The sequence below is a fragment of the Leuresthes tenuis genome, unplaced genomic scaffold (genome assembly GCF_036924035.1).
Source record: "Leuresthes tenuis unplaced genomic scaffold, fLeuTen1.0.hap1 SCAF_10, whole genome shotgun sequence".
NCBI classification, from domain to species: domain Eukaryota; kingdom Metazoa; phylum Chordata; class Actinopteri; order Atheriniformes; family Atherinopsidae; genus Leuresthes; species Leuresthes tenuis.
This window is the reverse complement of record NW_027325364.1, coordinates 35,625,058-35,641,641: the sequence shown is the minus strand read 5'-3', so window position 1 is coordinate 35,641,641 and position 16,584 is coordinate 35,625,058. Positions and strand designations below refer to the sequence as shown.

The 16,584-nt window shown below is 39.8% G+C and overlaps 1 protein-coding gene across 1 annotated transcript in view; it reads left to right on the top strand.

Moving 5' to 3' along the window:
• Positions 1–16,584, top strand: part of tgfb2 (transforming growth factor, beta 2) — an 89,206-nt gene that overhangs the window by 61,327 nt on the left and 11,295 nt on the right. The window contains exon 5 of the mRNA XM_072394994.1: positions 15,389–15,563. Within this exon, the coding sequence (XP_072251095.1) occupies positions 15,389–15,563 (175 nt within the window). The remainder of the gene's footprint in view (positions 1–15,388; positions 15,564–16,584) is intronic.

Sequence of the window (16,584 nt, the reverse complement as noted above, 5' to 3'; positions counted from 1 at the left end):
CTTGCTGGGTGAAATCAAGGCTTTCACAGAAACGAAGGAGGAGGACAGGGTGAAGAGTGGCTACTTGATCTTGCTTTCCTGACCGATGTAACTGAGAAAATTAACCACCTGCACCTACAGTTACAAGGCAAAGGTAAAAGATATCTGACATGATCAGTGCTGTCAAGGTGTTCAGTGCAAAACTGTCATTGTACGTTCAGTAAGTGAAAAGCAAAAAATTTCAGCACTTCCCCTCTGTCTCAAAGATGTTGGACAGTCTAACAGATACAGCCTGTATTTTGAATGTTTCCGAGTATTGTGACCACTTATCAAGGCTTGGACAAGAGTTTGCTGACAGATTCAGTGACTCTGAGAAACTTGAGCCCTGTGTGACATTTATGGCCAAACCTCTCATGGATGTGGATACAAGTGAGATTTCAGGACAGATGGCTGAACTTTTCTGTGTTGATCCTGTGGAAATGGAAATGGAGGTTATACACCTTCAAAATAATGTGCAGTTGAAATCTCAGCAGCTTTCATAGCATTTCTGGTGCTAGTTAACTATGAACATTTTCACCAAGCAGTTCTGAAAATGTCTGCTTTGTTTGGATCTACATCTGTTTCTGATCTACAAGAACAAGACTGACAGGTGAACATTTAAATGACTCCATAAGAGTGACCTTAAGTGGACTGACTCCAGCATACACTCCTTGCTGACTCCTTGCAGTGTTGAGTTATTGAGTTTGTTTGTTCGAAATGAGCTATAAGCTACTCATGTTACAAAACATGAGTAGCTCTCGGCCATTTTTATTTGTACAAGTAGCTCTCAGAGGAAAAAAAGGTTGGAGAGCCCCCTGATCTAGTGCATGTCAACTGGTGCAGTTGACATACTGGTGGAATCCTTTAAGGGATTTATCAATTGAAAAGTGGTTCAAGTCACCCATGTTCACCGAGCGTATTTTAGATATGTTCTGTGGCTGCATTTTCTCTGGGGTGGATATAAACCACGATGAAGAACAGTTGAGGAAATTCCCTGGGAAAGTAAAAGGGACGACAGGAGTCAGCTTGGAGTTTGATGTCCAGATTGCACAGTTTTTCTCTGACAACAACTGTTTTGGGTTGATGTAGAGGCAGACACCTCTACACATGTTGTCTACCAGTCACTTCAATGTTTCGGTCTAACCTTGCAGGAGACTCAAAGCCATCTAATTACAGGCTGTCACTGTTGTCATTCCCAGTCAACCACATTTCAGTAGAAGCAAGACTGGAAGCAGTCCTATATTCATACATACATGTATGGTGTTTACTTTCTCCTCATTTAAGTCTTGCTTTGATTCCACCCTTATTCCTCCCCCGTCTCATTACCTTCTTTTTATTCTTGTGCAGAGTGTCTGTCCCGTCGGGTGGGTGTTTGCATTGTAAGTTCTCTAGCAGCTTGTCTGAGACAGTAGGTTGGTGAGTCATATTACAGCTGTAGCGCTAGCAAAAAGTCCCAGGCTGTCTGTATCAATTTGTTACAAATGCACATGGGAAACTTCTGGTTGTCCTCGGACCACTGTGAAAGAAGTGCCTCCATACCAATATCTGAAACATCTAGCACCACAATAAATTGCCTGGAGGCAATTTTCTATTTTTTGTTTAGGGGTGATGTAGTTTTTAATAAATCTTGATGAAAAGTAGAGGCACAAAAAGGTCCTTGTAAAGTGCTTTGGAACAGTGAACGCTAAAACTCACTGGCTAATTAGAGTTAGCTCGTTTGTCCGGTGTATGTGAAGAGGTAACCGTGCCCACACCAACACACCACGAAAGTATTGGACTACACAGCAGCAGTTGCAATCAGTCAACACACGATATAATCGAATCAAACGCTCTCACAACTCTCGAAAACTCAAAACAACAGAGACAACACACAAAGCTACTGTGTGCACCGACCAGTCGACTACACGAGCAGTGATCAAGCAGGATGAAGGAAGGAAAATGTCTTCCTAAACCGTTTTGTGTGAAGTTACCAGGGGACTCAGATGCAGGGTCGTGTGGTTACAAGATGGTTTTATTTTAATAAAAACAAACAAGATAGATCACAGCACTGCAGGGCGATCTCCCGGCAGCGCAAAAGAAACGGCCTATAAAAATCCTAAGCGCTCTCCTCCGTATCTATCGTGGAGAAGGATCGCAGCTATGAAATTTACAAAACATAAAATCTCTCCAAACTGGGAGGAAAACCGAAAAGCTATGAACACTTTAACAAAACTAAGTCGCTCTCAAAATGAGGCGGAATAAAACAAATGGCGCACTCTTCACAAAACAGGCTCTATGAAACTTTAGAGATAATAAAAGCTCTCCTTTAACAGAGGCGACTATGAATAGTAACAACGAAAAATCACTCCTTGAAAATGGAGGAAAAACAAAGCTATGAAACTTACCGTTACACTAAATAAACTAAGGCTATGGACAACAATAAATTACAAAGCAAGATGCACTACAGGAGGAACGCTCACTGCAGGCTCGTGGTGACATGGGACAAGACATATGGCTGGCAATGAAGCTCAAAAGGAGACAACATACTGGCACAAGACAAGGGAAACACTATTTGAACACATGAGGGACCAAGGGGAACAGGTGAAAACACTTGGGAATCAGGGAAGACAATGAGACGCTTGACACGGGAGGAAGGGCCAGATACCTGAAACGAGAGGAGAAGGTCAGTGATTTTTCAAAATAAAACAGGAAATGACGAGACAAGACATGGAACAGAAAATAAACCGTGACATTTTGGTTTGTATACTTGGAGGGCATTTTCGTCAAAGTACTACAAAGAAAGTTGAAGAACTGATTTTTTGTGAAAGCAGAGAGATGCAGTTTCATGTTGCTACAGTAAACTTTTTGGGAGTTATCATTCAGAAAGACAGCCTGAAGGCAGATCCCAGCATGGTGCAGGCAATGGCAGAGGGGCTGGTCCCTTCTAACAGAAAGCAATTAAGAAAATTGCGAATTTTTACTGAAGATTTATTAAAAACTACATCACCCTTCAACAAAATCTGGACCCAGTTTTCTTGGACCCAGGAGGCTGATCAGGCTTTTGAGGTGCTTAAGTCACGTTTTGTTTCTGTCCCATTCTCACACAGCCAGAAGCCTCCAGGCAATTCATTGTGGCGGTAGATGTTTCAGATATTGGTGTGGGGGCACTTCTTTCACAGTGGTCCGAGGACAACCAGAAGTTTCACCCATGTGCATATTTCTCTTGCCAACTCTCCAAGGCTGAGAGAAATTATGATGTTGGTAACCAAGAACTGTTGGCTATTAAGTTAGCCTTGGAAGAATGGTGTCATTGCCATTGTATGGACTAATCATAAAAACCTTTCATAACTCCAAAGTACAAAATGGCTAAATTCCCAATAAGCCCGCTGGTATTTATTTTTTGGAAGGTTTGATTTCACCATTTCATACCTTCCTGATTCTTGCAATATTAAGCCTAATGCCCTTTCCTACAAATTCTTCAGACCCACAGAAACGTCTTCCTCCCTCCTGTGCAGTGGCCACCCTTATCTGTGACATTGCATAGAGGGTCAGACAGGCCCAGCAGAATGAGCCTGATCCAGGAACTGGACCTTGTGTTTGTTCCTACAACAGTTTTGTCCCAGGTGCTTAAGTGGGGACACTCGTCCCATTTAATCTGCCATCTGCTTTTTTACAGAGAACCTTTTGGTGGCTTCAACATGGCTTCAGATGTTCGTGACTTTGTCCAAGCATTTCCGGAGAATAGTCAGGCCAAGGCCTCTCATCAGCCTCCTGCTGGAAAGCTCCAGACACTGCCCATTCCCACACCCTCCATGGTCACACACTGCACTCGATTTTTTTTACTGGACAGTTATACTCACTGTAGTAGACCGTTTTTCTAAAGCTGCTCGCTTTATTGCCATGCCCAAGCTTCTGCTCAGGAGACACACCACTTATGGTGAATAATTTTTTTCACCTGCATAGAATCCCTATGGACATTGTGATTGACTGTTGACCCCAGCTCACATCACAGGTTTGACAAGCCTTTTGTGATGCTTTTCGAGCTACAGTGAGCCTCTCATTTGGGTTTCATCCGCATACTAATGGACAAGCGGAACATCTGAATCAGAAGTTAGAATCAGTGTTATGTTGTGTTACAGGGTCTAGTCAGACCTCTTGGAGTGATTTCATACCATGCACAATATGTACATAATTCTCTAGTTTGCTTTGCAACAGCAAAGTCTCCATTTGAGTGCATCCTGGGCTACCAGCCTCCACTGTTCCCCTCTCAGGAGCACAATCTACCTGTCCCTTTAGTCCAATCCCATCTGGCTCACTGTCTGAGAATTTGGATGGAGACTCGTGCTGCCCTTCTTGGAACATTGGAGCGCAAGAAGCAGTATGCCAATCGGCACAGATCCCAGGAACCCACTTACGCTATTGGACAAAAGATATGGCTATTTTCCACTAACATCCCCCTCAGCCTAAGAAGCTGGCACCTCATTTCATTGGGCTTCTTGAAGTAAAAGGAATCATCAATCCCACTACAGTCTGGTTAAAACTCTCACGAACCATAAGAATTAACCTTACTTTCCTCATCTCTCAGATTAAGCCTGTCTAAACATCTGTTTTGAGCCCATCCACTTTTGAGTGTTCCCAGTTTTTCCGGTGCTGTCTCCTGGACGTCTTGGCAGGTGCTGTGACTGCTGGCTGATTGCTCATTCAACTCACCAGTGGTGACTTGTGACTCACTGAGTATTTAAGTTCCAGTCTCCTGCTTGTTGGTTATCCATACAGAAGTCCTGTCATACATGTTCACTATTGTATTGGCGTCACAGCCACTACTGGAGCAGGGTATTTTTCTGCACAGCCGTCACTGTCACAGCTTAAGCTTTGTCCCAGGAAAGTCAGCCTTTGCTTAATCACAAGCCTGGACTGGTCAGTGCTTAGTTTGTCTTCAAGGGACTTTATGTTCTGGAACTTATACCTGGACTTACCCATGTGTCTCCCTGCAGATCCTGAGTTTACATCCTGACTCTCCTTTTGGACTTCAGTGCTTTTTGTTGTCCATTTTAATAAAACCTTTACCTTTTACCTGCTTGCCTCTACTCCTCTCTAGGTCTGACCTGTAAAAACCTTAGAATTCAACAGTAACACGTTTAGAGTGAGAATGTAAAAACCTGTTTTGTTCTATGTTTCAACTTAGGAGCCAGGAGATTGATAGAATGTTCAATGTAGTCATTAACATTGAGGTATGCAAAACTTTATACACATTGTTCAGAAATGACAGACCTTTTGTCCTGGTCACTTGCCCACTCACCTTTCTTTTCCCCGGCTGACTGCCTAAGCACAGAGGATCTGTTGATTTCTACACTGGTTTTGTTCTCCTTTGTAGTCAGACTTTCACAAAGTGGGTGCATTTAGCGAAGATCGAGCTCCACTGCGTCTTGTGCACCAGTAGGGGATTTCTTACTAATTTACATTGAGACTGATTGAGCCCGGAAAACTGCTCTAAAATCTTCACAGCTGTGAGGGTAGTCATCAGCACTTGATATGGCCCATCCCAGAAAGGTGAGCTTCAATTTTGTCTTTTGATGATTTTTATAAATACCCACTCCTCAGGCTGTATGTTGTTTCTTTCACAAGTGGTGTTCTGGGAGGAAGGAGAAACAAGAGAAGTAATATTCTGCTTCTGTAACATTTTTCTCATACAATCATCTTATTAAAAGCCTAAACATTTTCAATTCATATGATTTTTCAAAGAATATCTTAAAGTGTGATAATCCTCTGACATCAGGCATAATGTGCATGTTTAACATTACTAATGGTAAACAGTACATCCATTTTTTTCCTTTGACATTGTCTTTCTAAGTTTGGCTTTAATCACTTCATGGTCATGTTCTTTCCATAAGGCCTGCTGACTGTGGATAATAAGCACAATTATTCTTCCGTTTATCTGAAATGCCAAATCTTGAAATAATATCTCTCACTTGGGCTTTAGTTACAGTTACTTTGCATCTGGAGTTTTGGTGGGAAAGACCTTAACCCATCTGGTATTAGCATCAATTATCACCAGGATCCGTTTAATTCAACAAAATCCATATGCAAAGTTTGAAATGGAAAAATTGAAAAAGAAAAACATATATTACAACTGGCACAGTACTTTTTTTATATGCAACAAAACCAAATGTCATAAATACTTTGTTTACCATTTCAGTCATTCCCCCTGTTCACCCAGAAAATTTAAACAAAGTTTTTGGTAGGACAGGTGTCCCTTTGTCATCCGTCCATTTTGTTGCTGTTTCAAGCCTTCAGCATGCCATCTGCAGTTTTCTTTTTCATTTACATTCTTATTTTCTAATTACACTGGATCTGTCTTAGAAGTGTGTGCTGTACATTTGCAGTTGGTTATTTGTTCAGGCAGCATTATTGTATCTAAGAGATGAAGGATCATGTCCTTGTGTTTAAGTAATCGTACAGACACTGCATGTGGAACTTTAAAGGCTAGAGGTCTATACAGGATAAGCGAAGCAGATGCCTGCACTGCAATAGATGCAGCTGCAATGGCTTGCGGACACACACGTAATGGCAGCAGCCACAGGATCGGGTTAAATGTTACTAAATGCATTCTACCTCCATGATCTGTCATGGCTATGAAGATGGTCAAGTTCTTCTTTCTATGCCTCCAAATGCACATGAGGTTTCACAGTGACACTCAATTTTCAAGACACGTTGGATGGTGTCTGTACCACTTATCTTGTTTGTATGGTTTAATGTTGCTCTCGTGAACACATTCGGTGTCCAATACAATGTAATCAATACTAAGGTAGTATTCTTTGATTTGAATAGTTTCTACTAAAACAAATCAGTTTGCGCTGTATTCTAAGATCTAAATAATGCATTTTTTAAACTAAGATTTTAGCTTTAGTTTTCATGCTTGTCTGGCTGGTTACATGATTAGATAGTGGTTCTGGAGTCAGGTGTACTGATGCTGTTTTCACAAGGATTGTCTTCGTGAATAATATTACTTCTTTTGGACAGTCTTTTCAAACTATGATCTACATGCCCCACTATCACACAGAAAATCTAGTTCTTTCCCTTCAACTGCAAGGATGATATATGTATAAAATTTCAACTAGGACTGAAATAGATTCCACTCCAATTAGTTCGAGCAATTCTTCTGTTTTTTCTTTTTGTTCACAAACAACTTCATTTGTGGTTTTGTGCATGACCGTCAGTCGTTATCCGCTTCTCGGTCGAGTCTGTTGTGGGTGCCCAGTCCTCCCCGGATGTCCACGGCCTTTCCCCTTATCATCCCCCTCCTCCCTCCTCTCTGTGGACAGTCACGGGCCATGTGACTGTTTTTTTTTTTTTCCACAGATGTAACAACTGGAGCCTTCTTCATGTCGCCAGCCCCACACCCACCGCCAGGTCCAGCCCTCTGGCCATGGTTTCCAAAGTGATCCCCTCAGAAAAAGACAGAAGATGAGGAACACAAACATGTTTCATCACAGTCTTCATTTAGCAACACCTCCACAGCATATAGGCTGGATTTCTTACCAAGCTTCTGATGTTTATCTTGCTGCATTTTCTCTGCATGTAATCTTTGATCAGTTGCAAGTTTGCTGTCTACTATCTAATCAGATGTGTTTAATTTATTTATTAATTAATTTAACCCACTGATTTTTGGTTTGTAATTATTCCGAAATGCTGTCTTTAACTGCATTCTTTTGGTTAAAATTTACCAAGACCAGGAGAAAAGATGGGATTATATCTCTGCTCTGACTTGGTGATTCCTTTTTGGTGAGCCATTAATTTCTTTAAGAAGCCTGGATACTTCGTCATATGGAGCTTGAGGTGGTGGAGAGGCAGGCGGTGCCGAAGTGGCCAGTCAAAGAGGTATTGGAGGGAAAGGACCTGGATACGATGGAGGGTCAGGAGGCGTTCCAAAGTGTTCTGGGTTGTCAAGTTGTCTGTAAAACATTTAATTATCTCTTTTTTGGAGAAAAGCGCCTTTTAGTGCCTTCTTACATCCACTAACCAGGCTCTAACGTCTTTTTTTTCCTCTTCTTACATATTTGCCCAGCCAACAGATTTCATGCACCAACATTTAAAGTTCCTTTAATAATAACATAAAGGTTGAGCCTTTCTGTCAAAAATTTGATTTTTTTTTTGTTTTGAATCATAAATTCAAAATCTTCATTATCTGGTAGGTCATTAGACCGAGGACTAGATTAACAATTACCCATTTTTGGTGGTTTGAAGTTGTTGTTATTTAATTTTCCCTTTCCTGATAAAAGTTATCAGCCTATGAAAATGATAGGTCTTATATTTACTTCCTCACTTTTCTGACAAGGGTCATCAAGCGTCCTTGGGCAAGACACTTTACACACTTTGTCTACCGATGTGTCCATCGGTGTATGAATGTGTAGAAGATGTGCTGTATGTTTGTTTAAGTGAATGGGTAAATGTGGCATGTAGTATAAAAGCGCTTTGAGTGGTCAGCGAGACCAGAAAAAGCACTATACAGGTACAGTCCATTTACATTTAATTTATACCTTATTTCTGGATCTCTCTTCATCTGCTTATTCTGGGAGCGAGGAATTATGCATCTTCTGATAGATCCTGACACAGTCATCCATTCTGATTAAGTGCTTTATTTGTAGTCTTAGCCTTAAGGTTCAACTTGCTTTCCTTCATTGTGCATTATTACTTATACACGGCAAAATTACTCTAACTACTTTGAGAGAAACATTTAACTTAATCTAGAAGTAATCAGAGATGTTAGTTTTTTTGACTGATGTCATCAGAAACCTTTCTGAGATGGAGGTATGGAGGGCCCGATTCATGACGTTCAAGATTCCCTGGAGAAAACCAGATTCATTTTCAATCAAAGGGCCATGAAGTTATCCATCCATCCATTTCCTATACCGTCAATCCGTCAGTCGGGTAGCGGGTGGGCTGGAGCCTATCCCAGCAGTCGCCATGAAATTATGTGTGGAAAAAATCCTTAAAAGAAAATAAAACATGACTTCTAAAACCTACCCATCCTGACTATAAACCACAATGTGGCACGCTGGAGAAAGTACTCTGCCAAAGAATATATGATTTTGGGGTACAGAATCTTTAGGTTTACCCAGACTGGTCAGGTGCACTGTCAATAATCACACTGGGGGAAGTATAGTTTTTGTTCGACAAATCCTTCCAATGATATGGTTATTTCAGCACTCCAATTCTAAAATCTTAAATTCTAGAATTTGCCGCACTATTGTGGCAACACATCGCAGTAGCTTCAAAAGTAAATTTGGAGATATCGCATTGCCTGTTAACAACAGATGGTGAAATTCTGGTGTACCCAGGACATTGAACTCCTAGGTGTGAGTTTACATTCGTATTAGCTACTGAGAGTTTAACTATGCTATTCTGGGGGCAGTGTATATATTAACTGGCACCGCTGCTGCCACCATCTGTGATGTCATAGGCTCAGTCGTTGTCAGAGTACAGATATTCTTTATATTTTAGAGATTTTTCAGTTTTCACACCCATTTGTCCCTGTTAGAAATTTCACATAGAGAAGTTGAAGCATTCTGGGAGTTGCTGGAGTTCAGCCAGCAACAGATGCAGACACTGGCAGTGGAGAATGCAACCATCAAAAAAATCGATGAAATCCCTCACAGAAGGAATGACCTGACTCTCAGAAGGAAACAAAAAAAATCTAAGAAGATGTTGTTGATCTCCAGACTCACAGTATGAGGACAACTTTGTGTTTTCAGTAATACCGGAGCAGGCTCAAGAGGATCCAGAAATAACAGTGAAAAACTTTGTTCAAACTGACCTGAAACTCCCGGAGGACATGGTGAAGATGCTTTCCTTTTAATGAGTTCACTACCTTCAGGAAAGAGACCCAATGGCAAAAGACTGAGACTAATTGTGGCCAAAATTGAACACTTCAAGCAGGAAGTACAGCAGCAGGGAGGTGAGAGCTGTACTTTGAAGATGTATTGTTTTTTTTATTATGAAGCAAACAACAAGTAGGACAAAATAACAGAAAACTTCAGCATGCACAACTGTCCCCCCCCAAAGTGAGTTCTTTGTAGAGACAGTTTTTGCGGCAATTACAGCTGCAAGTTACTTCGGATAAGTCTCTATGAGCTTGCCATATCTTACCATTGGGATTTTTGCCCATTCCTCAAGGCAAAACTGCTCCAGCTCCTTCATGTTAGATGGTTGTCACTTGTGAACAGCAATCTTCAAGTCTTACCACAGATTCTAAATTTGATTGAGGTCTGGACTTAGACTAGGCCATTCCAACACATTTAAATGTTTCCCCTTAAACCATTTGAATGTTGCTTTTGCAGTATGCTTCGGGTCATTATCCTGCTGAAAGGTGAACCTCTGTCCTAGTCTCAAATCACATGCAGACTGACACACGTTTTCCTCAAGAATATCCCTGTATTTAGCATCATCCAACTTTCCCTCGACTTGGACCAGTTTCCCAGTCCCTATTGCTGAAAAACAATTGGTTGCACAACAACTTTTTAGGGGCTTCATAGCAAAGGGGGTGGATACATATGCACATGCCAATTTTCTTTTTTTTTTTAGATAATTTTTCTTTTTATATTTTTCTCATTTCACTTGCACCAACTTAGACTATTTTGTGCAGATCCATCACATAAAATAAGAGTTAAAAACATTTAAATTACAGGTTTGAATGTAACAAATAGGTAATTAGTCAAAGGGGTGAATAATTTTGCAAGGCACAGTATATAAAATTGCCATAATCTACAGAGACAAATGTTAAGTCACAACAGAAAATTCACTGCCAGTCTTGACAGCACAAAAGGTTAACGATCGTGATATTGTTTTATGCATTTTCGCTTTAGTACACTATATTCATGTTGACATGCACAACACATATAGAACTATACAGCTCGTCTATAACACACACACCAGGAAACACCCACTCAAAGCACGCACACTCACAAATACAAGCACACATATAGAAACATTGAACACACAGGTAGATGACGCACATCTATGGTCTTATATTTGTGTCTAATTTCTGGGAGAATTTAGCACACAAATCATGATTTAGTGTAGTGGTAAGATTGCCAATGTGGTGACCTGGGTTCAAATCCCCTGAATGAAAGGTTCTATCTCCTGTAGGAGTCCTCACCCCCTTACCCTAACTGCCTACCAGTGTAAGTTGCTTTGGATAAAAGTGTCAGCTAAATGCATAAACATAATTTAAGGAAAAATTACATTAACAGAATGTATAGTTGAGCGAACAAGAATACATTCTGCACAAATTTTATTGTATGTTTTTTATCATCATAATGAACGTGTAATCCAAACCCCTTATTTGTTTGTGCCCTCTCACAAACTCTTCCACCGCACACTGGCAACGTGCCACATGCTTGACTAACGAGTCTCTCTCTCATTCACTTAAGGTGAAGACCTGTGTGCTCACTCAAACTGTGCACATCGTTATAATTGTGCCACAAAGTCAATCAATCAGAAAATTCGGACGGCAATAAATTCTGATTGGCTTCTTTGGCCTCCAGTTTTATTGCAGCATGCCAGAAATATGACCAAACAATAAGAAAACAATATTTACAATAAAATACTGACTTAAGATGTGTTTTCATCCAGTATTCTGCGACTTTCATCCTTCTTATGGACTTCTCATAAACAGTAGAAACTTCTTCCATGCTCTTGTTGTTTGGTTATATTTCTGAGATGCTGCGATCTAACTGGAGGGAAGAAGAAACAAAAGAAGTAATATTCTGCTTCTCTAACATTTTTCTCTTACAAAACACAGTTCCTGGGTCAACGACTTCACTTGGAGAACTTTGTACATTGCACCAAATCTGAGATTCCTAGCTTTTCAATTAAAAATATACATATACATATACAATATACAAGGACAAAACAACTATCACTGCTGTTAAGGAATCAGCAGGGAATATCAACCATGACCTTGACGCAATAAGTAGCACTTTTAGGGACTTCTACAAAACCTTATATTCATCACAAATTGATTCACTGGACAATTACATTGATCAGTTTCTTAGTAACACCAACCTTTCAAAATGACAACATAATCAGGTCATAGCTTTGGATTCACCTCTCTCAATAGGTGAACTAAAAAGCGATAAAATACAAAGCTCCAGGACCAGATGGTTTTCCTGCTGAATTTTACAAAAAGTTTGGTCGACTGGCACCTATATTTCACAAAATTATATCACAGATCAAGGAGAATGGCAGATTACCCCCAAACATGAACTCTGCTAACATTACCCTACTACTCAAACTGGATAAAGTTCAATCCCGCTACCACCCAATATCACTAATAAATGTAGACCTCAAAATAATTTGTAAAGTCCTTTTCCAGAAGAATAGAAAAATAATACATGCAAATGTACAGCACACACTTCTAAGACAGATCCAGTGTAATAATACATCCTGACCAAACAGGTTTTATAAAGGGTAGACATTCCTCCAATAACAAATGCAGGCTATTAAATCTATTTTTGAAAATCGAAATATTCTATCATTTCACGTCTCTCTAGATGCAGAAAAAGCATTTGATTGAGTTAACTGGAAATTTGAATTAGCAATTTTTTTGTTTTTGAACTTTAATTTAATTTGACATGACATGATTTTAGAAAGCAGAAGTAGAAGAAAGCACTGTGTAGCCCATATAGACTAAGATATGCTGTATGAATGTGTGAATGGATGGGTGAATGTGGCATTGTGTGAAAGCCCTTTGAGTGGTTGGCTAGACTACAAAATCACTATACAAGTACAGTTAATTTACCACTTGCTCATTCACATGCTTATTAAACAGTTGCTGTGCTGTGCTTTATGGTTTTAATCATCAGTATCCACAATTATGTTTTTATGTACATGCTGCTGGTGTTGATCTTCTTGTAGATGCTTCTCATGGTTCTTCACCTTGTTTTACAACAAAAGATGTAACGTGTTCTCTGTTAAATTTCTTGACAGATGTAACAGCTGGTTGACTGGTTTTGCTTTGGTTTTACACATACCTTTGTTGTTGTTTTCTTTCTTTTGTATCGTTATCTCCTTTCCCTTCTCTTCAGTCTCCCCCTTCTTTTAGTCTACCTGTCAGGTTTGGCATTAATATGTAACTTTAATAATAAACTAATTAGAAATAAGTGAATAAATAAAAATAGTACATTTATTTCCATAAAGTACCCCTTGGCAAAGCAAATGTGTTTGGCACAACACTTAGATGACAGGGTAAAAAAATCCACAATAATAAATAAATAAATAGGTTCAGCTAAGATCAACACTCAGCATGGTCTTCACCTGCCTCCAGGAACACAGACCACACACCCTACCTGTAGCCACATCCTCCCTGTCACACCTCCATAATATATCGTCATAGATATCGTCTATACCTGTTTATACCTGTTTCAGCCTACTCTCATTTGAACAAAGCAGGCAGCACATTGAGGATCATGTTCTTTGATTTCTCTAGTACTTTTGATACAATTCAGCCTGTACTGTTATGTAAGAAGCTGCATAAAATACAGGTGGATGCCTCCACAACCACCTGGATGACTACCTGACAAATAGAACAAAGTTTGAGACACTAAAGAGTTGTTTATCCAAGAAAGTGTTCAGCAGCACAGGAGCACCACAGGGAACTGTACTCTCAATATTTCTCTTCCCTCTGTACACCTCAGACTTCCAGTACAACTCAGTCCTCATCATCTCCAGAAATACTCTGATTACTCTGCAGTTGTTGGATGTATCAGTGATGGACAAGAGGTTGAGTACAGGGAACTGGTTAGTCATTCTGTGGCATGGTGTTGGAACAATAATCTCATCTTGAACAAGAACAAAACAAAAGAGATGATTGTGGATTTTTGAAGGACCAGGAATAAGCCAACCACTGTCTTCATCCTACGTGAAGAGGTGGAGGTGGCTGAGGAATAGATGCCTGGGAGCTTACCCGGACAGCAGACTGAACTTAAAATGCAACACTGAGGCTGTCCACATGAAGGGACAGAACAGACAGCATTTCTTAAGGAGGCGTCGGTGTACTAACCCTAAAGCAAAAATAACATATGGAAACATTTTAAGGATAACTTCCAAGTGCTGGTTAGGAGGTGCAGTCTGTACCTGCACAGGAAGACATAGCTCGCAATTACAGAAAGAGTCAAAGTTATGTACATTATGCAATAGGGGAAATCACAAGACTACATGAACATAGCAGCTTATAAATTGTGTTTTTTGATCATGTCAAACATAGCAAGTCTCAGAAGTCATGATCAGGTGGTCTTCAGTTTCTTCACTCTACACAGCCACGTAGTTAGTGCTGCTTGTTTTGGAAAAATGAAGATGACAAATGTGACAATATAGTATAACTAAGTATAACTTTCTACCAAGTCAATTTCCAGTGCTTCTGTGTTTTGAGTGTTATAACCTTCTGGCTTGCTGAGGATTTCCCACATTTAGCATCTGATACTTCTGAAAAATAAACATCCCCTTTCCATAGAAGATTAGTCAATTTATTAATTATTGCACAATAAAATCAGTTAATCAAATCTAACATATGATCTCTGTTACGAAGAAGTTTAAGCTTGATCTTAAAGATAGAGAGGATGAATGCATCCCATAATAATTAACAAGGTTAATTTATGAGAAAAGTAATTTCAGGAAATTTTTCTGTGCATGTGCATGTGAATGAGACATGCACTGTAAAACTATCTGTGGAATCTAACCAGGTTAGACCGGGCCAGTAAGGGTTTACTGAGTCCAGGTGGGCATGGAGAGCAGAAAGGAAAGACAGAGACAATCCAAGGATCAGGCTGACGCAATACAAGTCATGATGCAAAACAGAAAACCCAATCATCAACTTGACAAATCTCCATACAGAGATCATAAAACTTATTACAAAGTAGAAACAATAAAACGGTACCAAAAAAAAAAATCATGACAAAAACACTGACTATGACATAGGTAAATGTTTGTGCAATTTATGTGAAGCTCTGCCATAACACAAATATGGCCCTCAGGACGACTTACACCGTATATTCACATGGACTGCATCCCTAAAATTTTTTAATGAGGTTCTGGAAGAGGTCCATATGAGAAAATAAACGTCCACATTTGCTTAATTTTTGCCACTATGATGTTGAAAAATACTACTGCAGGGAAATACCGAATTTCCCATGTATTCTTTAAAAGATCTTCAGTTTTCATGTGTAAAAAAGAGTTATAGTTAGGATCAAAAGAACACTTATGTTAAGAATGACAATTATTAACAGGGACAGAGCACTGCCACTGCCCAGCATAGGTCTGTTATTTATTTTCTATGAAGAGCACTTAAATGCTGTAAGTTGCAACTTGTTAACACTGTATTCTCCTGTGTTTCCAGGTATTGATGACAGCTTAGTCAATGGTGGTGATCTGAAGGTGTTTAAGAAGCATCATAACGGTGCTCAAGCTCCACATCTTCTCCTCATGCTGCTACCTTCATACAGACTAGAGTCCCAGTTGCACCATAAGAACCACCGATCCAAGAGAGCTCTGGATTCTGCCTACTGTTCCAGGTACTAACCGGGAATAAAAAAACATGTGTTTTTGATTAAAAAAAACCTCTCTGCTATGAGTTACTAGAATAAAACCTATTATTGTTAGCATGTCCCAAAGATTCTTCAATTCAATTCAATTCAATTCAATTTTATTTATATAGCGCCAGATTACAACAATTGTCATCTCAAGGCACTTAAGTAATATAGTCCAATTCAAGCCAATTGGAATTCAATTCATTGTAATCATAATCCAGTTAATTCATATAGAGCCAATTCAAAAAATTAATATCCTAGCTAAGGAAACCAACAGATTGCACCGAAACGTGTCTTCAGTCCAATCTCCCGTCCTGAGCGTGCCTGTGGCGACTGTGGAAAGGAACGACTCCCTTTTAACAGGAAGAAACCTCTGGCAGAACCAGAACCAGGAAGGGTGGCCATCCGCCTCGACCAGCTGGGGTTTGAGAAGACAGAGAAGAGGGAAAAGAGGGGGGAAAACACCATAACATCATTCAAAGGATACCTGTTGGAACAGGGAAACACAAGTTAATAACCACAATAATGTCACATGTACATAAAATCATTTGTGAAATTAAACAGGGGGAAAAAGAGAGCAAAGTGAGGAAAGGTGTGACAGATGAGGTCCCCCAGCAGTCTAAACCTATAGCAGCTTAACTATGGGATGTTTCAGGATTACCTGAGCCATCCCTAACTATAAGCTTTATCAAAAAGGAAAGTTTTAAGCCTAATCTTAAAAGTGGAAAGGGTGTCTGCTTCCCGGACATTTACTGGCAGCTTATTCCACAAGAGAGGGGCCTGATAACTGAAGGCTCTACCTCCCATTCTACTTTTAGAAACTCTGGGAACAACAAGTAAACCTGCAGTTTGGGAGCGAAGTGCTCTGTTAGGAAAATATCTTACAATGAGATCTTTAAGATTTGATGGAGCTCGGTCATTAAGAGCTTTATATATGAGGAGAAGAATCTTAAATTCTATTCTGAATCTAACAGGGAGCCAATGAAGAGAAGCTAAAACTGGAGAA